General features: G+C 50.5%; 1 protein-coding gene across 5 annotated transcripts in view; it reads left to right on the top strand.

Moving 5' to 3' along the window:
• The window catches only part of ELP1 (elongator acetyltransferase complex subunit 1), a 127267-nt gene that overhangs the window by 32974 nt on the left and 66428 nt on the right, over positions 1-27865 (top strand). For all 5 annotated transcript variants that reach the window (XR_004374475.2, XM_075067448.1, XM_032786286.2 and 2 more), the window contains 2 exons: positions 3887-3977; positions 25350-25523. Coding sequence is in view for 4 of the 5 variants with exons in the window: in XM_075067448.1 (XP_074923549.1) it covers positions 3887-3977; positions 25350-25523 (265 nt within the window). In the remaining variant the exon portion in view is untranslated. The remainder of the gene's footprint in view (positions 1-3886; positions 3978-25349; positions 25524-27865) is intronic.

Here is a 27865-nt window from a genome sequence, read left to right on the forward strand (position 1 = left end):
ATCTTCTTTCTGGTGTTATTTGTAATTAATTCCTTTGCATACTCATCAAACACGAGATGGACTTCATTATAGGTCCAGTATTTTCCCTGTCATCTCATAACGAAGTGTTCAGCCAAATCTTGGCAAGTGTTAAGTTTCTAGTTTGCGAGTTTTTACCTCAGCCAGACATCATATGTTTGCTATGTTGTAAAGACTCTGTTGGCATAAGGTTCCAGTCCCCGTGTCAGTAGGTGCTGGATTGGGAAGACCATGCAAAATGACCATGAGTTTGCTTTTCATCTGACACATATGCATTGTTCCGTCGCATTCGAATATTGATAGTGCTACCATGGAGAACTCAGACTTCCCCAAAGTCTCACATAGATCAACATCATACTGAGATCTGGACACAACCAGGAGATGAACAAACAATGATCTGCCTGAGATTAGCTCTGTACTGATCCCTGCCACTTCACTCTGACTTTTCTTTGCATTCGAGCACAGGTTTCACTGTTCTTCTTGTTTGGAATCCATAGATTGATGGAGCTTGAGATAATTCTTTCGGTTTTGAAGGCTTCATACAAGTCATGGCTAAGGCTAAGATTTTGTCACGAGTGCTTTTAGTAAAAATCATGGACAGATCACGGGCAATAAGCAAAAATTCATGAAAGCCCATGACCTGTGTCTGACTTTCACTTAAAATAGCCCTGATAAAATGGGGAGGTGAGTTCAGCTCAGCACCCACTGCTGCTGGGGCTTTGGTGTCTCTTGTTGAGTGGGAGCTCCAGGGTCTCCCCCGCGCATCAGCTGAGCAGCTCTCGGGGGGCGGGGGGACCACCCGTGGCAGCAGGGAGCTCTGGGGGTTCCCTCCCACCTGCAGCAATTGAGAGCTCTGGGGTCCCCCATTGCCTATGGAAGGTGGGCTACTACAGAGTCCCTTCGCCCCCCAACGGCATCTGGGAGCTCTGGGGGTCCCCGAGCTGTGGCTGGGCAGCTGTGGGGTCTCCCACCAGAGTGGAGATGGGGGACTGGCTTGGAGCTCCAGCCCCGAGGCAGAAAATGTCACTAAGGTCAATGGAAGTCACGGATTCTGTGACTTGCGTGATCTCTGTGAGATAATCATTGTCTTAGTCATGTCCCAGAGTATCCATTCAGTTGACATCTTTAACAACCTCATCACTGAGGACTATTTTCGTCATGATATTAATAAGCTCCTGTAGGTCATCCATTGCATATCCATGAAACTCCCATGTACTGCAGGACAAAATGCTTTTCTGTAAAAATTTAGCAGTTGCAAACAGTCTTCATATTACTGTTGACATCAGCATTTTTTTCTTTTGATAGCGCCATAACTTTTGCAGCTTTTAAGGATGTGCACTATGATTCACGTCTATGGATAGGATTACTACAAACTATGTCCATATCCCACAGTTCATCTTCAATAAGTGCTTCGAGAGCCTTTCGGCTAAGCATTTGTTCCTCTTCAGTCCCATTCAGAGCAACTGTTTCTCTGTACTTGGGCTCTAGATTGGCCATCACCACTGCTTTCCTACCCATTACAGCTTCTGCAAGGCAATTGATGAACAATTTGAATTGCACGGTTTGCAGGAGTAAAATCAGTATTTGTTTCTGTTGCTACTACCTTTAGATGCAGCACATCACATATATTCTTGGTGCATCGCTCGATGTGATGTGCAATGTCATGTTTGGGTGTCTTTTTGGTCATTGCACTCATTTAACTTTACTTTCCATGGAACTTTCTTGCTGACTGCTTCATACAGATTCTCACTTGTCTCACATTTTAGAACTGTGCTTAATGGATGCTTTCAGGCTTATGGCAGAAATAGCAAGTGTTTTTCTCAAAACACATTCCATGGCTTGTATAAGGCAAATCTCACCTACAGTTGGCCCTTGTCCTAGGATCTTCAACTTTTTTCTGATCCTTGATGTACTTCCTCTCCAGTCTTGCCAAATTCAGTTTATATGCACTTCCAACAGCGTGTATGGTCCCTGCAAGCCTTGTGTTTAGGTATTCACCAAAGATTCAGCTACTCTCCCCATTGATGCCTAAAAACAATCAAGACCAAAGTAAAAACAAGTATTTTGTAATAAATTGCTTTGAGATTGTAATTAATTACATGATGTAACTATGTGGGTACTGTTTGCATAGAATATCAGGATTGGAAGGGACTTCAGGAGATCATCTAGTCCAACCTCCTGCTTAAATCAGGACCAATCCCCAAGTAAATCATCCAACAGATTTTTGCCCCATATCCCTAAATGACCCCCTCAAAGATTGAACTCTCAGCTCTGGGTTTAGCAGGCCACTGCTCAAACCACTGAGCTATCCCTCTCCCCTAGATGCCGACGCAGTCCAGTCCAGTCCAGTAATTGCCTGGATACTGACATCTTAACCAATGCCTCATTGCCATTCATAATAGATAAACAAAACTGATAATCAGTACCACTGACCCTGCTTCATTTTTGGTGATGATGGCAAATCAACCTGAAGCACTCCTTTCATTTATAGTAATCTGTCATATTAAAAACTCAGGTATCATGTTCTGAGTGTTTAGCTGATAACACAGTACTGTCAGTTGAGGGCCATAATTTAGCTTTGAGTACTGTGTTAGACCTGTGTTTAAAAATCCAATTTTTAATTATTCTTTAACAGTTTCATGCATATATATCTGCGTAATTGTTTTAGGATTGTCATGTTTGGTATCGTAGTATTTGAGCGAGAAAGGGCTTTTGAATGATACCAAGTCAACCGATTTCTGATTACACTGTGTTATGAAAATTTCCACCAATCCAAGGACCCTGGAGCTGGGAGCCAGGTGGCACCAAGTCCCTGGTGCCATACTGCAGAGGACGAAACCATTGGAATTATGATTCTGTAGATTTTTATGAATCAAATGACCACCTCCCTTACCTTTCTATCGCTAACTCACCCATGGAATTACACGTTCCCAATAATTACTCTCCACTGATTTTTAGCTCCTTGAGGAAGCTTGGCAATGCTGCCTCATGTAGCTAGAATACAGTCCCCAGCTCACAAGAATACAGATCACATTTCTAGATACACAAACTAACGAATATCTCCTATGCCCATAGCATCCAGCACATCTCACAGTAATTGTCTTTTGAAGTTTTCATACTTCCAGGGTCTCTCATCTGCCACCTTCTGCACATAATACTCCACGCCTGTCCCTAGGTGTGCTCCTCCCTCTGAGCTGTGCTGAGTGACGCTGATGCTTGCAGATCAGCCTGGCTCACAGAACTTTCACTCTCAAATGCCCAGGTCTCAGACTTTGCCCCAGCCTTGTACCTATGGCCCCGTAGTTGATAGGAGGCTTGCATGACAAGCAAACACTGTGTTTAACACCATTCTAGCTGGATGTCATCTCAAGTGACTCCTTGCTGAAGCAATGGCATCTGCACATGAGTTTGTTGTGTGATCTGTTCCCCCTTTTCCTGCAGAATGCTGTGAGACATAATGTATAGACTGCCAGGATTGGTTTGGCATCCTTGTCCTGAAGATGACTGGGATCCCAGAGTGTAGAGATGGCAAAGGCCCCTCAGCCCTAGTTCAATGCAGGATCGGTCCCTCATGGACAACCCATTGAACAGCACAGCTGTCAGTCTGCTGAGTGATAGGAGGGCTCCCCCCACTCCTCCAGGAAGGCTGTCACCTGTTTTTGGTTTCATACTGCACACTTAAGAGTATAACTTGTTGTGCACAAGTGAGAATTATGGAGGCAGTTGACATAGAAGAAAGCATCATGAAAAGGCCACTGCACATTGAATTGTGCTCAGTAATAATTTGATCGAGAGCAGTGTATTTTGCAAGTCTTTGGTAGTTGTGTTTGAAGGGTGCTCTAACATGCCTGTATGCTCCATTTGCCAGGTGACAGCATTGTGAAAGACCCCACTGTTACATTGGGAGGAAGTGGATTTAAAGCTTCTGTGGAAACACCTCATCTGGAAAAAACCTACAGGTACTGCAGGCCTATCATGAGTTCTGGGAAACAGGTCCTGGGGCTGTATATAGGCAGTGGCTGACTGCTGGGTGAGAGATGCCTCCTGCTTAGCTTAAGGGCTCTTGTTCCTGCTGTACAGGGACTCTGATCTCAACTGACACTAAGGAAGCACAAACGAAGCCCCTGGCTGGGCAGCGTGGCACCCTCTCTCCCAGGGTGACTGGTTTGGGACTGAGCTCTGCAGGCTAGCAGGGGCTGTGACCATCTCCAGGGTCTTAGCTTTTAGAACGGGAAGAAACACCACGTTCTGGCACCCCTAGGAACAGACTTTGTCATGCCACAGGCCATGCTTGCCTCCCCAGGGATGGGGGCAGTGGAGGAATGAGGTGCACTAGTGAAAGGCTGTTTGTGCTGGAAGGGCCAGTGAGTGCTTCAGCCCCTCCCCTCTCTGTGCTCTCGCACATCAAGCCTAGCTGACCAGGCAGGTGTCTCCCACTTTGGGGATGCAGATGGCTCCCTAGGCACATGGCATGGTGTGCCAGATTCACCACTTTGGGCTAAAAGTGTGTGCTACAGATCAGTCGGCCTGGAGTGTGACTATACCCTTTACTCTGATTGTCTGCATTTGCCATTCTTCGAGTGACTCCATGTGTCCATTCTACTTCTGGTATGTGTGCACTCAGGACACCAGTGTCAGAGATTTGTCCTTTAGCAGTAACCATTGAGGTGATGCATGTGCCCTCTGCTGCCTTCTGCTGCTGTGCAGTCATATAAAAGGTGGACCTGATTCCCCTCAGTTCCTTCTTACTGTCCATGGCTGGTAGTCTGCACATGTTAGCTGCTTCTTAAGAACATAAGAACACCGTACCGGGTCAGACCAAAGGTCCATCTAGCCCAGTATCTGTCTACCAACAGAGGCCAATGCCAGGTGCCCCAGAAAAAGTGAACCTAACAGGCAATGATCAAGTGATCTTTCTCCTGCCATCCATCCCCATCCTCTGATGAACAGAGGCTAGGGACACCATTCTTTACCCATCCTGGCTAATAGCCATTTATGGACTTAAACACCATGAATATAACCAAGTTTTGTTTTTAAACACTGTATGCCTAGCCTTCATCAACCTCTCAGGGAAGGAGTTCCACAGGTTGAATGTGTGTGCGCGTGAAGAACTTCCTTTATTTTTTAAACCTGCTGCCTATTAATTTCTATTTGGTGACCCACTCTTGTATTATGGATATATGTAATTTCCCTTATCACTTTCTCCACAATCTAAACCATGTATACTCTAATACCCCCCCGTTACCTCCTCTTTCCACTGAAGAGCTAGCCTCTTTAATTTCCTCATATGGGACCCTCCAACCCCTAATTCATTTAGTTCCCTTCTCTGAACCTTTCTAGTGTTCGAACTTTTGAAGGGAGGAAGACCACATCTGTCATATTTTGAGATGTGGGTGTACCATGGATTAATATAAGGCAAATATATTCTCAGTCTGATTCTCTATCCTTTTAATGATGCCTATACATCTGTTGTTTTTGACCGCCTCTGCACACTCGTGGAACTTCAGAGAACGTCCATGAGATTCAAGATGCTTATGTTCCTGATTGTGTAGCTAAGCCCCATCATATTGTATGTATAGTTGGGTGTTATTTTTTGTTTTCCAATGTGCATTGCTTACATCCACATATTTCATTGCCATTTGTTTGCCTACAATCACTTATTTTTGTGAAAAAAGCTTCTTAGTGCTTGGTTCTTGTCCATTTTGCACCAGGTGTGGCGCGCTGTCAGGTAACCGGAAGATTTTCCCATGCACCTCTCGGTCAGCCTGGGCACCCCTGCAGTCAGCGACAGGCGTCCAATGTGGCCGCCAACCTGCCACCCCCTCGGTTCCTTCTTACCGCCAGTGACGGTTAGCTGGAACTGTGACATTGCACTCCATAAGTTTTATGGAAATATGTTTGTAAGTGTGAATATGATATAACTGGAATATGCTTTATGCAAAAGGTCTCTTGTAAGGTATAATTGCAAAGCTTAGAATCTACTGAGTGTGTTTATCCCATTTATTTGCATGTATTATTTCTATGTCTGGAGTTAGGAGAATAAGATATATACACTTGTATTACTGAGGTAAACATATTAAGTGGAAGTCATTAAGGGTGCTTCAAAATCAATCACCTGTAAATGGTTCTGGGTGCTGGAGATAGGTGAGTTGCTGATCAGTTTTTGGTCTGCAGCTTTGGGGGCACGGACCAGTCCTGGGTCTGTTTCATCAGGCTAGTGTGTCTGGCTCAACAAGACAGGGTTCCGGAGTCCCAAGTTGGCAGGGAAACGGGCTCAGAGATAATTTCAGCACATCAGGTGACAGTCCCAAGGGGGTCTCTGTGACCGAACCCATCAGAGGAACGTCCCTTAGCCTTTGCTTAACAAGTGCCTTTATCTCTCCCTGGGTCAGGGGACTCTGCACCCAGCATGTCCTCGTTGGTGCAGAATGCCCTGGCTTCATCCTCCCAGGAACCGGTGCCGAAAAAAGACTCCTCCCGAGATGCTTGGCATCAGCATGGCTCCTCCCACGGCCAATTCGCTAGGCACCAGTCTCGGTCACCAGTGCCTCAGAAGAAGACGATCCGGAGAGGGGGTGTTCTCCCTGTCTAAGTCTAAGGAGCCCAATGGCTATGAGACCCCAGTTGGGCCACAGCACCAGGTCCCCGGGCAGGGCCACATCAACTCCTACCCAGTTGAGGCAGTTGAGTCTGGGCCCACCATGATTGCCAGACCCCCACCATGATTGCCAGACCCTGCTGGCCAGCAGCTGCTGCTCCCATCGACACTGGAGGCTTTCGAGGTGGCTCAAGACTTGCTGCATCTCATAGTGCTGTTCTTGCTCCCTAGTACAGAGGTGGCTCCGGCCCTGTCTGCAGCACCGCGACCCCAGGTGCAATCAAGCAGGAAGCCGGCGGTGATGTCTCGGTGCTCCACAGCACTCTCCGGCACCAACACCTCCAGAGAGAGAACTCAGTCGATCTCTGAGCTCCTGATGCTCAGTGCCCCAAAGCACAGCTCCTCCATGATCTTTGTGTTCGGAGACATCAGAGTCAGACTCTTAACGTTCCAATAAGAGCACGAGGTTCAGGTCACGGTGGGAGAGACATACTTACCTTGCCTCTTGGCCACCACAGTGGCAGAACCCTTCTCAGTGGACCTTCTGGACTCCATGGGATTTTCACCAGAGCCAGGGAAGGAGCCAAGGGTCCCGCTAAGCGGTGACTTTGGTGGCTTTGACCACCTTTATCCCACCGGCTGAGTGACCAGCCACTGAACCACTGACGCCATTGTCTGCAGCACCAGCACCAGCACTGGCTTCAGGTCTGGCTTCGGCACCAGCTGCAGCTCCAGCGCTGACATTGGCAGCAGCTTTGATAGTGGTTCCAGTGGCACCAGTAGCGATCCTAGCACCGACAGCGGCTCCGGAACCAATAGTGCTGCCACTGCAGTCTGGTGCCCACAGCCCCCGCCCCAAGCACGACACTGTCCGTCTCTGTTCCTGCACAGGACCCCCAAGAGTCACAGGATCCCTTGGGTGCTGATGGCATGGAGCAGCTGCTGTTATTTGCAGCTTCCTCCTCTTTGTCGCCGAACAAGGCATTGGCTGATACCACCGTAGCCCCGGCGCTTGAGAACGATTGGGTGTTGCAGCAGTTGCTGCGCTGGGTTGCCCAGGGTCTGGGTATCAAGGCAGAGGAGGTAGTAGAGGACTTTGATCCCATGGCGGATATCCTTGTGGCCTCTGGATCTTCCCATATTGCCCTGCCACTCATAAAAACTATCATGGACACGAACAAAACCCTGTGGCAGACCCCAGCCACGTTGCCACCTACTGCCAGGCTCAGTGAACGGCAATACTTTGTGCCCTCTAAGGGTTATGAACATCTTTATTCCCACCTGCAACCTGATTCCCTTGTTGTGCATGCAGCTAACCAGCGTGAGCGGCAAGGTTTTCAAGGTCCCTCCCCCAAAAACAGGGAGGCTAAAACACTTGACCTTTTCGGGAGTGTGGCAAAGTACCTGCCTCTCCTTTTGTTAGCTCAGTCCTTCTTAGCCTCGGAGACACAGGCTTGGGCAAAGTAAAAGAAAAAAACCCCTTCCCAATCTCACAGGGTCTGGCCGATCCCTTCTCAGCCAGCCCCTTGCTCTAGTTTCCTCTCCTTCTGGGGAGAATGCAATCTGCCTTGCAAGAAGGGTTTCAGAGTTCAGCTGTCCCTACTTGCTGGCAGCTACTCTGCTTCTCTCTTTCTTCCTCCCCCCCTGCTTCCCTGCCAGGGAGGTTTTAAAAAGGTCTCCAGCAATTGGGGCCAGCTGAACCTAATTAGTTCCCCGCTAACCCCTGTCCCAGCTGAACCTTATTCCTCCAGGGCAAGCCTTCCGGGACCAATTACTACCCCTCTCCTGGTAGCTAATTGTCCTGAGTTTGCCACATATCCCCCCCCTTGCTCAACACTACGGGGTTGGGCTACTTGGGTCGGAAAGCAGTGCACCCTCGACAGGCCATCCGCATTGCCATGTTGGGTTCCGGACCGGTGCCGAACCGTGAAGTGGAAGGGTTGAAGCGATAGGAACCATCTCGTTACTCGCGCATTCTTGTCCTTGTTTTGGTGCATCCACTGCAACGGGGCATGGTCCGTGACCAGGGTAAATCTCCGTCCCAGTAGATAATAGCGGAGGCTTTCTACGGCCCATTTTACTGCCTGGCATTCCTTCTCCACGATGGCGTACTTCCGTTCCCTAGGCAGGAGCTTTCTACTGAGGAAGAGGACGGGGTGTTCGTCATCTCCGACCATTTGGAAAGCACCGCCCCCAGCCCTACTTCCGAGGCGTCCGTCTGTAGGATAAACTCCTGCCCCCAGTCTGGGGCTACTAGTACGGGGTCCGTGCAGAGGGCCGTTCGCAGATCTGCAAAAGCGGCTTCGGCCGCAGCAGACCATTTTACTATGTCTGGGCCCCGAGCCCTGGTCAGGTCCGTTAATGGGCATGCCCTGGTGGCGAAGTGGGGAATGAACCGCCTATAGTACCTCACGAGTCCCAGGAATGCTCAGACCTGTTTTTTCCAGAGTGGGTGGGGCCACTTCTGTATGGTGTCTAGTTTGTTGAGTTGGGGCCTCACCACGCCCCTCCCCACTATATACCAAGGTATTTGGCCTCAGCTAACCCATCGAACACTTGGAGGGATTTGCGGTCAGTCCTGCCTTTCTCAGGGTATCTAGGACTGCCTCTACCTTTCTGAGGTGCGTCTCCCAGTCGGGGCTATATATGATGACGTCATCAAGATAGGCAGCAGCGTACTCCCTATGGGACCGTAACAGCTTGTCCATTAGCCGCTGGAAGGTAGCGGGGGCCCCATGCAATCCAAAGGGAAGAACAGTGTATTGATATAGTCCTTCCGGGGTTGCAAAGGCCGTCTTCTCCTTGTCGGCCTTAGCCAGGGGGATCTGCCAATAGCCCTTAGTAAGATCAAGGGTAGACATAAAACGGGCCTTTCCCAGTCTGTCAATCAGCTCATCGATCCTGGGTAAAGGGTAGGCATCAAATCGGGACACCTCGTTTAGCTTGCGGAAGTCATTGCAGAACCTCATACTGCCGTCTGGCTTAGGCACTAAAACCACGGGACTGGACCATTGACTATGAGACTCCTTCAATAACCCTAGGGCCAGCATCTTCCTGACCTCTTTCCGAATTTCTTCTCTCTTGGCCTCCGGGATCCGGTATGGCTTGACGTGCACCTTCACTCCGGGCTCTGTGAAGATGTGATGGTGAACCTCCGTAGTCCTGACCTGGCTTCTCTGAGAACACATCTTGGTTGCGTTTGACCAGGCTGATCGCCTCGGATCGTTGTTCCGGGGTCAGCTCCGGGGATATTCCCACCAGGTTGGGCTGATCGTCTTTAGGGGTGGCGCCCCCAGCGCAGCTACCAGGGTTTCTCTATCCTGCCAGGGTTTCAGCAGATTTATATGGTAGATCTGCTCCAGCTTCCGGCGACCTGGCTGCCGGACCTTATAGTCAACTTCTCCTACCGCTTCGATTACCTCATAGGGTCCCTGCCATCTGGCCAGGAGCTTGCTCTCCACCGTGGGTATGAGCACCATCACCCGGTCCCCACCTGGAACTTCCGGGACTTTGCTTGACGATTGTAGTATGTCTGTTGCGCCCCTTGGGCCTTCTCCATGTGTTTCGCGCACCAGGGGGGTGACTCTGGCGATTCGGTCTCTCATTTGTAGCACATGTTCCACAATGTTTCTCCCCGGGTTTGGCTGCTCTTCCCAGTCTTCTTTAGCCAGGTCCAGTATGCCCCTGGGGTGCCGACCATATAACAGCTCGAAGGGGGAGAATCCAGTGGAAGCCTGAGGAACTTCCGGACGGCAAACAGCACATAAGGTAGCAGGGCATCCCAGTCTTTTCCATCGCAGCTGATCACCTTCCGTAACATGTTCTTCAACGTCCTATTAAAGCGTTCAACGAGGCCATCGGTCTGGGGGTGGTAGACCGACGTTCTGAGGGTCCGTATGTGGAGCATGTTACACAAGTCCTTCATCAGCTTAGAAACAAAGGGGGTCCCTTGGTCCGTCAGGATCTCCTTAGGTATCCCTACTCTGGAGAATATCTGGACTAATTCTTTGGCTATGGACTTGGACATGGTATTCCGTAGGGGGACGGTCCTCGGGGTATCGGGTGGCATAATCTAGTACTACCAGGATGTACTGATGGCCCGGGCTGACTTTTCCAATGGCCCCACTATGTCCATAGCTATTCGCTCGAACGGAACCTCAATAATTGGTAGAGGGACCAGAGGGGCCCTTAAGTATGGTCGGGCCCATGTAATTGGCACTCCGGACAGGAGGAACAATATCGCCGGACGGCTGCATAAATGCCAGGCCAAAAAAACCTCTGTAGAATCCGATCGAGGGTCTTATCCATCCCTAGATGGGCCCAAACAGATGACTGTGGGCCAGATCCATTACCGCCCTTTGATGCTTCCGGGGGGACCAAGAGTTGTTCGATGACTTGCTCTTGGACGCGGACTACTCTATACAGCAGATCTTTTTTAATCATGTAATATGGTCCCGGGCCCTTAGCTCTCCCCTCCACTGGGACCCCATTCACCTCGACTACTTCCTTAAAAATGTTGTGGTATATGGGATCATTGGCCTGATCCTGACCAAAATTCCCACGTGCGGTCCCTATTTGTCCCATTTCGGGGGGGTCCACCTCCGTCTCCCCCTCAGGGACAGCCCCGAGGGAACCCGGTCCAACAATTGGGTTGGAGTTGGCTGACCTAGTCCCGCTGTCAGCTGAGTCCCTTCTTTCCCCTGCCAGTGTAGGTGTCAGGTACCGGTCAGGATCCTTGTCTCCCTCCTTTTATCGGCCCTCCATTCCCTCCGAGTCTTCCTGGACTTCCCCGGTGGGGAGAACACATCCTGGCTAACCTTGTGGAAAGCGGGGAGAGGGTCCCCTATCTGGGCCACCCTTTGGATCCCAGGGTTCTCCCTTCCTTCTCCCTCGTTCCCGGGGAGTAGGCCATCAAACCCCGGAAAGTCTCGTCTGATAAGGACAGGGTAAGGGAGTTTCGGAACGACTCCCACTGTCACCTCGGTGGGGTTTCCGAGAACTTCGATGCGTACAGGAACGGTGGGGTAGTAGATGACATCCCCATGTACACAGGATATTCCCGAGCGTTTGGCCTGGGATAGTTGGCCTGCCCAGCTTCCCTGAGACCAGTGTAACTGCACTGCCCGAGTCTATTAATGCTGTGGTTTCTACACCATTCAGCTTAACGGCCCTAGTGTATCTATGAGGGACCATCGCAACCCCGACTAGACTTATCAGCTCGCATGGTCCCCCTATATCTCCCAGTTCACACTGCATAGGCTCTCCAAGATTTGGGCACTGGGCAGCAATGTGCCCTAATTCACCACAGGCATAACATCGGTACCCCACCCTGGGCAGCCTCCTATTTTTCGGGCTGCTGGAATGTATCCCCTGAGCCTTTCTTCCCCAGTCCTCCCGTCTCTCCGGGACTGCCGGTGGCTCTTCCGCCTCCTGCCTCTCCTCCATTTTCCGGCCCGGAGCTAGGGCAAACCGGGGCCTCGGCGTAGAGGCTGGCCTCCAATACTGGCTCCTTCCTTCCCCGGTGGTCTGAGAAAGTTCTTGGGCTTCTAAGTGCCTCTCCACGAGAGCAACTAGATCATCATGAGAGGAGGGATCATTTTGGCGGACCCACCCCCGTATGTCCGGCGGCAACCCTCTCATGTACCTGTCCAATACCAGGATCTCTACTACCTTCTCCGGCCCATGGGCCTCGGGACGGAGCCACTTCCGAGCAAGGTGTATCAAATCAAATAGCTGGGACCTCAGTGGTTTGTCCTCCCGGTACTTCCACTCGTGGAAGCGCTGGGCCCTTATGGCCGGCGTAACGCCTGCCCTCGCCAGGATTTCCGCCTTCAGCCGAGAGTAATCCATAGCCGCTTCTGCGGTCATGTTGAAGTAGGCTTTCTGGGCCTCCTCACATAGGAATGGAGCCAGCAGACCGGCCCACTGGTCTTGGGGCCAGGCCTCCCGCAGTGCCGTCCTCTCGAACGCAAGGAGATACGCCTCTGTATCGTCATCTGTTGTCATCTTCTGCAAGTAGTTGCTTGCCCGCAGGCGGCGACTCCCCTGGGTCACCCGTGGCGCCATCGTGTCAGGGGCGTCAAGCTGGAGTTTAACTGACACACGCTTCCTTCGGTTCAAGGGTTGCTCGAAAACCCCCCCCCCCCTACCCCACTCTTCGCCGCACACTCCCACAACTTGGCTTGACCTCGGCTCCTCAGCGAGCTGGTAGTTACCCTGTTTGCTTAGCCCCGGGTACTCGGACAGCCCGTGGGGGGCAGCATACCTGCACTCGGGTATGCGGCTATGTGGTGCGCAGTGGCGCTGCACATCCTTCAGATCACCACCACATTTTCGCGCAAAACTAACAAATAAAAAAATTCTTTTGTTGTCATCTTTAGCGTAGGTTATTTGTAATCCTTGCCACAGTGAATGCAGCTTGCCACAAACCGAGCCTATGGACTCATCTAGGCGCAGTTGCCTCCGGCGACTTCGACTCATCGCTTGGCAGAACGCTGACCTCCTCGTCTGATGTTGGGTAAGCGCAAGTTCTGTCGCTTAGCCAGTCAGGAGAACATAGGCATGGGGCATAGAAGTAAATGAAAAACACCACCTGCATATAAACTCACATAGCGAACTAAGAGTACCCGATCTCACCTTCTCCAGACACAGCCTTGCTCGAGTTTTCCCTCTCCTTCTCTGGGGACGAATGACATCTGCCTTGCAAGAAAGGAGTTCGTCAGAGGTTCACTGCCCCCTTAACTTGCTGCGGCAGGCTACTCTGCTTCTCTCTTTCTTCCTCCCCCCCTGCTTCCCTGCCAGGGAGGTTTTAAAAAGGTCTCCAGCAATTGGGGCCAGCTGAACCTAATTAGTTCCCCGCTAACCCCTGTCCCAGCTGAACCTTATTCCTCCAGGGCCAAGCCTTCCGGGACCAATTACTACCCCGTCTCCTGGTAGCTAATTATCCTGAGTTTGCCACAGGGAGGAAGGTCTGTTCCAAAGGTGGATTGCAGCTCCATAATTCCAACCAACAAGCCATGGTCATCTAGTTCTCTTTGAGTACCTCTACTGCAATGGTGTACTTTGCAGAGCTGCTTCTCCTAGACTCCCGTGCTGAGTTTTCCGCCTTGGCTGAGGGGGGCAAGCTAATCTCCCGAGCTTCCCTCCAGGCGGCACTGGACATTGCTGATGCCGCCATGAGAGTCATGGCTGCAAGAGTGGCCGTGAGAAGGGGCTCCTGGCTCCACATCTCTGGTCTCCCGTATGAGGTCCAGCAGACCATATAGGACCTCCCTTTGAGGGTGTGACTCTGTTTTCAGCTGTCGGAGAAAAACTCAGTTCTCACTTTTTGTTTGGGTGCAGCAGAGTCAGATACTTTATTATTTTTTAAGCAATTGCAATTGAGGGAGGGAGTGCTGTAGGACACAGGGTCGCCCCAGCCCTGGACGGGTCTCTCAACAGGTAAACAATTACAGTAAGCATTTATACTTTTCCTCCGACTGTTCCCTTTCTACCGTGCATGGTCCCATATCACCTTGGACCACTGGGTGCTCCGCACAGTAGAGAGGGGATACTCCATCCAATTCTGTGCCCTTCCACCCTTCTTCCTCATCCCTCTTCAGGGACCCCTTGTGAGGGGTTTGGTCACAGAGGTCCCCTTGGGACTGTCACCTGATGTGCTGTGACTAACTGAGCCCATTTTCTCTGCAAGTTTGGGCCTCCAGAATCCTGCCTTGTTGAGACAGACACGCCAGTCTGAACCACACACCCCAAAACTGTAGATTTAACTGAAAACAGCTTAAAAAGCACTCCTGCCTCTATCACCCAGACACTCTGCTCCCAACGGGATCCAGACCCCAGATAAATCCATTTTACTCTGTATAAAACTTATACAGGGTAAACTCATAAATTGTCCACCCTTTATAACGCTGATCGAGAGAAGCTGTTTGCTCCCCCAGGTATTAATTACTGTGAGTTAATTAATAAACAAAGTGATTTTATTAAGTATAAAAAGTAGGATTTAAGTGGTTCCAATTAATAACAGACAGAACAAAGTAAGTTACCAAGCAAAATAAAACAAAACATGCACGCCTAAGCCTAATATATTAAGAAACTGATTACAGATAAACTCTTACTCTCAGAGATGTTCCAATAAGCTTCTTTCACAGAATGGACACCTTCCTAGCCTAGGCCCAATCCTTTCCCCTGGTACAGTTCTTGTTAACTCCAGCTCAGGTGGTAACTAGGGGATTTCTCATGACTAGAATTTCCTTTGTTCTCTTCCACCTCCTTATATAGCTTTGGCACAAGATGGGAATCCTTTGTCTCTCTGGGTCCCCACCCCTCCTTCTGAATAAAAAAAACAGGTTTAAGATGGGTTCCAGTACCAGGTGACATGGTCACATGTCCTGTGAGACCCCAAGCCTTCATTTTTCCTGGCCTGACTACCAGGAAGGCTTGCAAGTAAACAGAGCCATTTACAACTAATTATCTTAGTTGATGGGAGCCATCAAGATTCAAAACCACCACTAATGGCCCTGTAAGCCGGTGCGTTCGGGCCTCGTCCCCTCAGGTGCGACGAGGAGCCAGGGCAACTCCGGCGCGGCGATAGGACGGCTCACGCTCCGCTCCCGTAGTTGTGGGCTGTGTAAACAAAAGTCTCTCGTCCCTGGCCCTTAGACAGGGCAGGCTGCAAACAGTCAGGCCCAGCTGGAGCTGAGCAAACAGTCTATGGCCCCAAGCCCTCAGGCAGGGCGGGCAGCACACAGTCAGGCTCAGCTGGAGGCTGAGCAAACAGAGTCTATGGCCCCATGCCCTCAGGTAGGGTGGGGCAGCACACAGTCAGGCTCAGCTGGAGGCTGAGCAAACAGAGTCTATAGCCCAATCCCTCAGGTAGGGCGGGGCAGCACACAGTTCAGGGGGCTCTGACCCTTTGTAGCAGGGCAGAGCAGCAAACAGTTCAGGGGCTCTGACCTTTTGTGGCAGGGCAGAGCAGCAAACAGTTCAGGGGGCTCTGACCCTTCGTAGCAGGGCAGAGCAGCAAACAACGGTAGGTCTGGGTGAAGGGGGATACTGCCATCCGGTTATGGGTGGCAGGGGGAACGCAGGCCCACCCACTCCTCTGCGTTCCAGCCCAGGGCCCTAGTAGCGGCTGTCGCCGCTAAGGCGGTGAGTGGGGATCCGCTCCGAAACACACTGACCGGGTGATCGGTAGGGATCGTGGCCGATACACATGACCATAGGCTCGGGGCCCTCTGCGGCCTGACTGTGGTCAGCCGCCCCCGGGCTACTTCCAATCCCCCCTTCTCCCGGTACCTGTCCTTCCTCGACGTCTGTCGGCGGGTCCTAGACCATGGGTTCCTCGGAGACCGGGGAGGCAGTAGGGTCCGGTGGCTCCGCCGGATAGCCGGCACAGGGTCGTTGCGGCTGGAGGTCCTCGGAGTACCTGGCGCGGGGCAGGTCGGTCCAACGCTCCTCGGGATAGTGGGCCCAGGGCAGCTCCGGCCAGCGTTCCTCTGGATAGTGGGCCTGAGGTAGGCTGGGCCGAGCGGGAGCTCAGGCCTCCACGTCTGTCCTCCTCGGCGGCTGGCGCTCAACTGAGCTCTGAGCCCTGGCTCTTATACTTCCTGTCCCGCCCCTTGACTTCTGGGGGGCGGGAACAGGCGGTAGTGGCTCCGCCCACGAAGGTGCCCCCTCTGGCTCGTTCCCCTCAGGTGCGACGGGGAGCCAGGGCAACTCCTTACAGGCCCACACTTTACATTATTACAATGGAACCTCAGAGTTCTATTTCATTTTTCTAGTTTCAGATACAAGAATGATACATTTATACAAATAGGATGACCGCACTCAGTAGATTATAAGCTTTGTAATACTTACAAGAGACCTTTAGCATGAAGCATATTCCAGTTACATTATATTCACACTAATTAGCATATTTTCATAAAATCATATAGAGTGCAACATCACACCCCTTTCACAAGCAACTCCTTATACAGCTGGTGCACTAACTCCTTTCACTAGCAGTAGTGGAAGAGGTTCCTCAGGAGCAGAAGGGCAGGGGTTTCTATTCTTGGTATTTCCTCATACCAAAAGCCAAGGGCAGGCTCAGGCCCATACTAGACCTACAAGAACTCAACAAGTTTGTGAAGAAGCTCAAGTTCCGCATGATCTCTGGCCTCCATCATCCCTTTATTGGATCCAGGAGATCGTTATGCTGCACTCGACTTGAAGGACGCATACTTTCACATAGCAACAACTGTGCCACAGAAAATGCCTCAGGTCTGTGGTGAACAACACCCACTACCAGTTCACAGTCCTCCCATTCAGCCTGTCAATGGCGCCTTGTGTTTTTACCAAGTGCATGGCAGTCATCACTGCGTTCCTGCTCAGATGGCAGGTACAGGTATTCCTGTACCTTGACAACTGGGTCATCAAGGGCTGCTCCAGGTCTCAAGTGGAGGTACAAGTCGACTTCATAACAGCAACGTTTGATGAACTGGACCTTCTTCTCAACGAGGGGAAATCAATGCTGTCCCTGGTTCAGAGGATAGAGTTTATAGGGGCAGTACTGGACTCGACACCAGCCAGGGCATATCTCCCGGAAGCAAGGTTCGGTCCCTGGGCGACGACATACAAAGTCTCAGGCAGTTCCCCACCACCACAGCAAAGAATTGCCTCAAACTCCTGGAACACACGGTGGCTTGTACCTGCATAGTCCAGCATGCCAGACTCAGACTTCGACCTCTTCAGTCGTGGCTAGCATCAGTGTATCGGCCAGTCTGGGACAACTTGGACAGGATCGTAACCCTCCCTTGCACAATCCTCGACTCCCTCCTGTGGTGGCTCAACCCACAGATAGTATGTGTAGGGGTCTCTTTCACCACCCCTCAGCTGTCCCTTTTGCTAGTGACGGATGCGTCAGCTCTGGGCTGGGGAGCACATCTGGGAGAGCTCAGAACACAAGGCCTCTGATGTCAGGCGGAACTTGCTCTCCACATCAAGAGTGGTGCACCAGGCATGCCTGACTTTCTGAGCCCACCTAGCAGGGAGATGTGTATCAGTCATGACAAACAACACCGCAGTGATGTTCTGTATCAGGGATCAGCTACCTTTGACATGCAGCCCACCAGGGTAGGCCCTGTGACGAGCCAGTCCGGTCCGGTTTGTTTACCTGCCACATCCGCAGTTTCAGCCGATCGTGGCTCCCACTGACCGCTATTTGCTGTTCCAGGCCAATGGGGACTGCAGGAAGCAGTGTGGGCCAAGGGATATGCTGGCTGCTGTTTTGCCACAGCCCTCATTGGAGTGGAGTGACGAACTGCAGCCAGTGGGAGCTGCGATCCGCCAAATCTGTGGACGCGGCAGGTAAACAAACTGGCCTGGCCCACCAGGGGGCTTATCGTGGTGGGCTGCTTGCCAAAGGTTGCTGATCCTTGTTCTATATCAACAAACGGGCTAGAGGGGTGCACGTTCCTTTCCTCTGTGCCAGGAAGCCCTCATGTTGTGGGACTTCTGTGTAGAGCACTTGATACATCCACAAACGTTGTACCTCCCTGGAGTACAGAACGAGTTGGCAGACTATCTCAGCAGGTTGTTCCACAGCCGTGAGTGGTCCCTTCGCTCAGACATAGTGACCTCAACTTTCCATTGGTGAGAATTTCCCCAGATAGACCTGTTTGCCACGCGACGCAGCAAGAAGTGCCAGCAGTTTTGCTCCTTCCTGAATCACAGCCCAGGCTCCATGGCGGACGCGTTCCTCCTCCTATGGGGAGGCCATCTCCTTTACGCGTTCCCACCCATTCCTCTCGTTCACAAGGTGCTCCTCAAGATATGGAGGGAAGAAGCTTTGGTGATATTGATAGCTCCAGCCTGGCCCTGCTAGAACTGGTACACATCACTCCGGGAAATCTCAGTGGAAGCTCCAGTCATCTTGCCGCTCTTCCTCGATTTACTAACTCAGGATCGCAGCCCTCTCCAGCACCTGAACCTCGAGTCACTGCACCTCGTGGCGCAGAAGCTCCACGGCTGAACCCAGTGGAGCTTTCTTGCTCGGATCAGGTTAGGCAACTCCTCCTTGGCAGTAGGAAACCCTCCACGAGAGCCACCTACCTTGCCAAGTGGAAGAGATTTTCAGTCTGGTCGGTGCAGCACCGTTCATCCCCAACACTCACCTCTGTGCCATTTATTAGACCATCTTCTCCATCTCAAGCAGCAGGGGCTGTCCATGTCATCAATAAGGGTTCACTTGGCCACCATCTCTGCCTTCCACCCCGGTGTAGAGGGCCGCTCAGTCTTTACTAACCTTATGATCAGTCGCTTCCTTAAAGGTCTCGACAGCCTATCTTGGCTTGGGACCGCAATCTATTCCTTTCCAGACTTATGGGACCCCACTTTGAATCTTTGGCGACATGCTCCCTGCTCTATCTTTCATACAAGGTAGCGTTTCTGGTAGCGATAACCTCAGCCAGGAGGGTGTCTGAGCTCAAGGCACTGACATCAGAGTACCCTTACATGATGCTCTATAAGGATAAGGTTCAGCTCAGGCCTCACCCAGCCTTCCTCCCAGAGTTGTCTCCCAGTTTCACATCAACCAGGACATCTTCCTCCCAGTGTTCTATCCTAAGCCACTCTCAGGCGGCAGAGAGCCCAGGCTTCACTCATTGGTTGGCCACAGGGCACTAGTCTTCTACATCCAGAGAATGAAGCCATTCTGAAAGTCTGTCCAGTTATTCGTGGCAGTGGCGGACAGAAGGAAAGGTCTTCCTGTCTCCTCTCAATGTATCTTGTCATGGATCACACCCTGCATCCATGAGTGCTACAACCTGGCGAAGGTGCCTGCTCTTCTGATCTATATGCACCAGGGCTCAGGCCTCTTCAACAGTGTTCCTGACGCAGGTTCCCACCAGGAAATCTGCAGAGCAGCGACATGGTTCTCCATATACACTTTCACCGTGCACTATGCAATCACCCAGCAGGCCAGAGACGATGCGGCCTTTGGAAGGGCAATGCTCCAATCAGTGGATGACTCCGAACTCACCTCCTGAACTTGGGCTTGTGAGTCACATGTTTGGAATGGACTGTGTCCTTTTGGTCAGGTGACTTGGGCTCATTTTCAGAATCAGAGATTGGCTCGTATGTGTCTTGATCTAGAGAGAGATGACATCACTCTCCATCCAGGCGTTTTCGCCCTTGGTATGCAACAGAGATTCCACATTGGTCGAGGGACGTGGATCTTTGGTCTGGAAGAGGTTGGGTGCCGAGCAGCAGCCCCAGCAGGATGGGTGCCCCAGCAGGATCTCTATCAGAGAAGTTAAGGAAGGTTCCACCTCAACTTGCTCTGTGTTGTTCCTCCTCCTCCTCCCTGGTGGTGTCCAATGTGTCCTCACCTCTTCAGGATGATTACAGGGCATATCGGGACCTGTTGCAGAAGGTGGCTTACTCTCTGGACATACAAGTGGAGGTAGTTTAGGAGAGCTCACATTGATTGGTGGATATTTTGGGTTCAGTAGAGCCCTCTTGACTAGCCCTCCTCATTAATGAGGCCATTCTGGAGTCCACAGAGGTTTTGTGGCAAACACTGCCTTCTCTACCACTGACGGCCCAAAGGACTGAGGAAGAGGTATCATGTCCCCTCATGGGATTTTGAGTGTTTGTACAACTCCAACACCCCCTTAGAGTTTTTGGTGGTCTCAGCTGTGATGGAGAGCACATCGGGCAACCTGTTTTTACCCCAAAGTCAAGAGAGGCAAATAAACTCTCTCTTTTCACTAGGAAAAATTATTCTGTTGCTAGGTTGCAGTTTCGTATTTCAATTCAGCAAGCCTTGCTGGGAAGATAAGATTTCTTCCACTGGGGCAATGTTCTTAAGTTTGTAGACAAGTTACTTGAGATGCCAGATGAGTGTCTGGCAGTAGTGGACAAGGGAAAACTGTTTGCTTGGACCTTTCTCCAGGCTGCTTTGCATGGGACAGACTGCAGCCAGGGTCATGAGCCTCTGCTGTCACAATGTGTACGTGTTCATGGCTTCAGTCATCAGGTCTTCCTCTGGAGGTCCAGCAGACTATTGGGTATCTCTCCATTGAGGGACTGACCCTATTTTCCCAGCAGACTGATAAGCATCACAGTTGCAAGGACTCCAAGACTATGCTGAAGTTTGTGGGGTTTGTACTCCACTCTCTAAAAAGCAATTCTGCCATCAGTCATTCTACTGTTTCGAGCCCTTTACTCCATAGCAACCTGTCCAGACTTGGAGGAGAAGGAAGAGTCATAGGAGGAGACTACCACCTCCTCACTTCTCATGCAGTGAGCTTGTCCAGACAGCCCGGAAATGCAAAGCAGTCTGATCCTTTTGTTGAAGACAGCTTACCAGTTTGCCTTACACCAGCTTCTCCTGTTCCTGTTTTTTTCAATAGGTTTTTAACTTAAGTGCTTGGACCCATGCTAACACAGACAGGACGGTCCTAAACACTCTGGAATTGGGACACACCCTTCAGTTTATTTCTATTACCCGCCCCCAGTCCCCTTCATCCATCCATTTACAGAGGCCATTCTCACAGAAGGTCCTACATTGGGAAGTTGAGTCTCTCCTGCTGTTGGGAACCATAGATAAGAACCCTTATCTCCACAGAGGGAAAGGATTTTATTCATGCTGCTTTCTAATTCCAAAAGCAAAAGGAAGGCTCAAACCCACCTGAGAAAGCTAAACAAATATGCAAGGAATTTTGCATGGTCACCATAGCATCCATTATTCCCTCCTTGGATCCCAGTGACTAGTATGCTGCCCTTGACTTGAGGGATTCGTTTTTCCATGTGTCAATCCATCAAAGCCACAGAAGATTCCTTAGATTTATGGTCAGTTTACATTCCTGACTGTTGGCCTATCCACCGCCTTGTGAGTGTTCACAAAATGCATGGTGGTCTGCATTCCTAAGAAAAACAGGAGTTCTGCTGTTTTCCATACCTGGACCACTGGTTGGTGAGAGGTCAGTCCAAGAGCCAGGTGGAATGCAGTGTGGTAAAGTTTGTATTCAGAGTGCTGGAGCCTTTGATCAATGAGGAAAAGTCAGTCTTCTCCCTGCTCAAAGAATAGAGTTTATTGGTGTGGTCCTGTATCCTATTGTAGCCGGGGCTTTCTTCCTGTAAACCAGAGTCCAGACTGTCATCCATCTCATTAGACGTAAAAACCCATCCAACCGTGGCTGTAAGGAGCTGCCTCAGACTTCTGTATGTGTTCTTGTGTATATATGTGGTTCAGCATGCCAGTCTTCATCTAAGGAAGTTGCAGGGCTGACTGAGCTCAGTGTACTCCCTGATATGTGACTGGACATGTGGATCCGAGTGCCCACGGCAGTCTTAGCCTCTTTGGACTCATGGATGGACTCAGCCAACATATGTGTGGGAGTTGACCTTCATTCTCCCACAGCCCATACTGACTCTGGTTACAGATGCTTCTGCCCTAGATTGGGGAGCCCACCTGGGGAATCTACAGACTAACAGTCCTTGGGATGGCCAAGATTTAGCTCTCTACATAAACATGAGGGAGTTGAGAGCCATTCATCTAGCTCAGGGGTGAGCAAACATCTGGGTATGGAAATTGTATGGCGGGCCATGAATGCTCACAAAATTTGGGGTTGGGGTGTGGGAGGGGGTGAGGGCTCTGACTGGGGGTGTGGGCCCTGGGGTGGGACTAGGCTTGAGTGTTTTGGGATGCAGGAGGATGCTCTGGGCTGGGACCAAGGGATTCAGAGGGCAGAAGGGGGAATCAGGGCTGGGGGGTGTCAGGGGTGCAGGCTCTGGGAAGCTCCCAGAAGCAGCAGCATGTCCTCCCTCCAGCTCCTACATGGAGGCACGGCCAGGCAGTTCTACGCACCGCCCCATCTGCAGGTGCCACGCCTACAGCTCCCATTGGCTGTGGTTCCTGGCCAATGGGAGCTGCAGGGGTGGCGCTTGGGGCAGGGGCAGCATACGGAGCACCCTGGCTGCCCCTACGCATAGGAGCTGGAGGGGGGACATGCTGCTGCTGTCAGGAGCTATGCAGAGTGGGAAAAGCCCTCAATACTGCTTCCCGGCTGGAGCGCCGGAGCAGGGCAAGCCCTGGACCCCGCTCCCCAACAGGAGCTCGAGGGCCAGACTGAAACATCTGAAGGGCCAGATGCTGCTCCTGGTCCGTAGTTTGCCCACCCCTGATCTAGGTTGTCACACTTTCCTGCCCCACATCAAGGGAAGGAATTTTCTGTGTTATCTGTAAGAACTAGTAGAGATGTTCTACATGGACAGACAGGGAGGGGCCATATCGTGTCTTTTATGCCAAGAGGAGATGCGCCTTTGGGTGTTTGGAACACAGAGATTCACCTCAATGTCTCCTACCATCCGGTTGTCTGGAACATTCCAGCAGACCACTTGAGCAGGTCTTTGCTAGTCATCACAAGTGGTCTCTCCGGCCTGATACAGTCAGACACCTATTTTAAGTCTTGGGTTTCCTCACGTAGACCTCTTTGTAACTCAATTCATAAAGCATCAGCAGTTTTGTTCAAGAGCAGGTCACAGTCCAGTGTCTCTGACAGACGCTTTCCTGTTGCCTTGGAAAGACAAAATTCATTTATGGTTCCCCTCTGGTTCCACTCCTCCCCAGGGTGCTAAAAGTCAAGCAGCATTATACTCGCATGATTCTCCTAACACTGGCGTGGCTTTGCCAGGATTGGTTTTCCGCTCTGCTGAGTCTCTCAGTCAGGACTCCATTTACATTGCCTCTGGAAGCAGACCTGTTTCACAGGACCATGGTCACCTTCTTCATCCCGTGCCAGTTGCTCTTCATAACCATGGAGTGTGCAGGCTGTAACACCCTAGGAGGAGGTCTCTTCAAGGGATGTGCAAAACAACCTCTTGAATTGCCGAAAATGATCTTCTCGGTATATTTACCTGTTAAAGTTGAAATGATTCTCCCTGTGGTCTCAACAAAAGGGGTTTCTCCAGGCCAGGTTCCTATGTAGCAGTGGTCCCCAACACGGTGCCCGTGGGCGCCATCTTAATGCACCCGCTTCCTGGCCCCCGGGAGAGCACCCGCCGGCATTTCGGCGGGGACGCCTCTCGATGGTGCCACTTGTCACTGACAAGTGATGTCATCGAGAGGCGTCGCCCCCGAATTTCGGCAGCGATGCCTCTCGCTGATGCCACTTGCCGTCAACAAGTGACATCATTGAGAGGCATCACTGCTGAATTTCGGCGGGGATGCCTCTCGATGACGTCGCTTGTCGACGGCAAGCGGCGTCATCGAGAGGTGTCTCTGCCGAAATGCCGCTGAAATTCGGCAGCATTTCGGCAGGTGCTCCACCGCTGCAGTGGTCCTTCGGCTGGCGCCCGCCAGCCAAAAAGGTTGGGACTACTGCAATACAGCATATTCTGGAGTATTTCTTCTACCTGAAACAACAAAGTTGTCCTGTTAGTTCCATCAGGGCTCACCTAACAGCTATCTCTGCTTTCTACCCTCCAGTTGCTAATCACTCAGTTTTTTCTAGTCTGATGTCACTCAAATTCTTGAAGAGTCTGGCCTGGTTATCATTCCCAAGTAGAGGATTGTATCACTCCCTTAGATTTAAATCTGATGTTAACAACGCTGATGGGTCTGCCCTTTGAACCACTGGCTACCTGTTCATTGCTTCATCTTTCATTTAAAGTAGACTTTTTTGGTGGCAATTACCTCTGCAAAGCAAGTAGGAAAGTTGCAAGCCCTGGTATCTGACCCACTGTATACATTTTTAGAGGACACTTTTAAAAGTATGCTTATGCCCCATCTTAAGTTTCTGACCAAAGTGACATCAAGTGAGAAACTAATTGGGCAGTGTAACTACCAGCCTTCTTTCCTAAGCCTTGTGCGCATGTATTGGATGTCAGGAGAGCATTAGCTTTTCACTTGGGCAAAACTAGATCATTCTCATAGCTGTTTATGACAGTCATGGACAGGATGAAGGGTACTCCAGTCTCGACTCAGAGAATCTTGTCATGGATTTCCTGTTTGTGTTAGCACATTGCCAATGTGACTCTGCCAAGTAGCATGGTAACACACTTGATGAGATGGCACACAGCTTCTGACGCTTATCTAACTCAAGTGCCTATACAGGACATTTGTAGAACTGCACTTGGTCATCAGTACATACATTTGCATCTCATTATGCCATATCTCAACATTCTAGAGACAATGCCAGGTTTGGACATGTAGTTGTACAATCACTGTTCAGAGAGACTCCAGTCCCACCTCTGAATTCATCACTTGAATTCACCAAGTGTGCATCACTTGAAGTGGCGTGGTTATGTACAATCACTCGGAGAAGAAAAATGGTTGTTAAACTGTTCTGTAACCCTTGTTTGAGATGCATTGCACATGTCCATTCCATGTCCCATCTCCCTACCCCTGTATAGCACCATCTGTCAACTAAGAAGGTGCTGTGGGGAGTCGGGAGTGACTCTGCCCTTTATACCATTGCTCAGCAGCACAAGGTGGCAGAGAGCACATGTATTGTTCCAACAGGTACTGGTAAGGGAAAAATCTCCGACGATGCACGCTGGGTGCACCAAAACCTGGAGCAGAATGAACATGTGCAACATGTCTGGAAAAACAACAGTTACAGGACAGGTTAGTAACCTTTTCTATCCCCTTGCTGACTGGCGTGCCAGGGATGGCTCTCTTCTCCAGGTAGTGATGGTGGGTGTGACTGGCACATTGACACTGACTCTCAATCTCTCTCTTTCAATCATACAGAGTCGAGGTGTGCTGCGGCGAGGGCAAGCAGGTGAATCCTCTGGCATTCCGACTTTTCACCTGGCTGCAGGATGACACCTTCTTAGCAGTCAGCCAGGGGCAGCTTGCCACGCACTCCATAATCCACCATCTGACTGGAGGTCCTGAGGCAGAGGGAGGGTGCCTACATCTCTGGTACTGGAAAGGAGCTTTATACTCCTTGTGCTGCTTATGAAAACTTCCAAGTGATTCTAGAAATGAATAAAGGCCTCTAAGCTGTCATGGGATAAGAGGGAAAGTCCTCTCATGCACTGGTAACTGGTAAAAAGGTAGGAAACAAAGGGTAGGAATAAATTCAGTTTTCAGACTGGAGAGAGGTAAATAATGGTGTCCCCCAGGGGTCTGTATTGGCACCAGTCCCATTCAACATATTCATAAATGATCTTGAAAAAGGGGTAACAGTGAAGTGGCAAAATTTGCAGATGATACAAAGCTACTCAAGATAGTTAAATCCCAAGCAGACTGCAAAGAGCTACAAAAAGATCTCACAAAACTGGGTGACTGGGCAACAAAATAGCAGATGAAATTCAGTGTTGCTAAATGCAAAGGAATGCACTTTGGAAAACATAATCCCAGCTATACATCTACAGTGATGGCGTCCAAATTGGCTGTTACCACTCAAGAAAGAGATCTTGGAGTCATTGTGGATACTTCTCTGAAAACCTCTATTCAATGTGCAGCAGCAGTCTTGAATACTGTGTGAAGATGTGTTCGACCCAACTCAAAAAAGATATATTGGAATTGGAAAAGTTTCAGAAAAGGGCAACAAAAATAATTAGGGGTATGAAATGGCTGCCATATGAGGAGAGAGTAATAAGACTAGGACTTTTCAGCTTTGAAAAGAGATGACTAAGAGGGGATATGATAGAGGTCTATAAAATCATGACTGGTTAGAGCAAGTAAATAAGGAAGTGTTATTTACTCCTTCTCATAACACAAGAACTAGGGGCCACCAAATGAAATTAATAGGCAGCAGGTTTAAAACAAACACAAGGAAGTATTTTTTCATACAGCGCACAGACAACCTGTTGAACACCTTGCCAGAGGGTGTTGTGAAGGCCAAGACTATAACGGGGTTCAAAAAAAACCTAGATAAGTCCATGGAGAATAGGTCCATCAATGGTTATTAGCCAGGATAGGCAGGGATGGTGTCCCTAGCCTTTGTTTGCCAGAAGCTGGGAATGGGCGACAGGAGATGGAGCACTTGATGATTCCCTGTTCTGGTCACTCCCTCTGGAGCACCTGGCATTGGCCACTGTTGGAAGACCAGATACTAGGCTAGATGTACCTTTAGTCTGACCCAGAGATGACCATTCTTTATATTCTTATGCTCCAGGAGCCTGGGGCGGGCTTGTGGTACAGATGCTGTCTGGCTTCTCCTGGTGAGGCAGTGCACCTTGTAAACTCTGGGTGCTACCAGGCTCCTCCCTACTGTTGACATGTTGTAGCTCATCATGGGGATTTCTTGGCAAAAGGTATCGCATCGGATTGGATACCTGTGTGCTGCGGCAATGGGGATGCTGGAAATGGCTCCATAATACAAGAGTCCATGTGCCCCTAGAGTCAGCACATTACTGGGGTCTTGGCAGAGATGCTGTTAAATGAGTATGGAGCACAAGGCGGTGTCATGCTTCTCCCAGGGGAGCTCCCACTGGGTCAGGACCAGACACAATCAGGGCACGGAGACAAGAAGCTAAATAGGGGTCTTGTCTCTTCAGGGATGCCAGTCCAGCATTTCCTCTCAGCCCTGAGCTTCACCCCGCTCTGGGAATAGCCAAGAATCTTCCCCTGCTGCCACACCCAGCTGGTAGTTTGTAATGGATTCTGTGGCCTGTCCAAGCAACTTGAGGGTCCCCACTGCTCATGCCAGGGGGGCAGCTGAGCCACCAGAATTAACTTTACCACTTGGGGGTATAAAATTGAGTGGGCGCTTGATCAGAATATTTTCTTCTCTTCTGAGTATCTGCACCTATGGGTGCTGCACCATAGGAGTACCTGTGCACGCTCAACCAGACAATGCAAAGCAATGTGTCTGGGCCTATGCTTGCACAAAGCAGCACCTCGTGCCTCCTAACAAGGGCATGTAAGGACCAGCCGCCATGCAGTTCCTTCTCAACTGCCCACAGCTCAAGACAGAGCGATTGTGCATCCAGCTGATTCTACGGCTTCCAGCCATTTCTCGATATTCCATTAGTCGTTCAGTTTCTCCATTTCTTAGTTATTTTGTTCTAATCAGTTTATTTTATAGGTGTGATTAGAAGGAAGCTAATCCCTTCTCTCCTCTTTTACTTGGGCTTGCCACCTCCTGGGTTATGCCAAAGACCTTGGGGTTTAAGCCCCGCCAGACCTGCCACAGGTCTTTTCCTCATAGTGGCATGCATTCGAACTGCCTCTGCTGCCTTGGAGGCACCCACACCCTGTCTGCGGGTAAGGTGTGTACAGGCAGATCATGGAATGATAGAGGAGCTACATTCAAG

This window comes from Chelonoidis abingdonii, chromosome 6, assembly GCF_003597395.2.
Source record: "Chelonoidis abingdonii isolate Lonesome George chromosome 6, CheloAbing_2.0, whole genome shotgun sequence".
NCBI lineage: Eukaryota > Metazoa > Chordata > Testudines > Testudinidae > Chelonoidis > Chelonoidis abingdonii.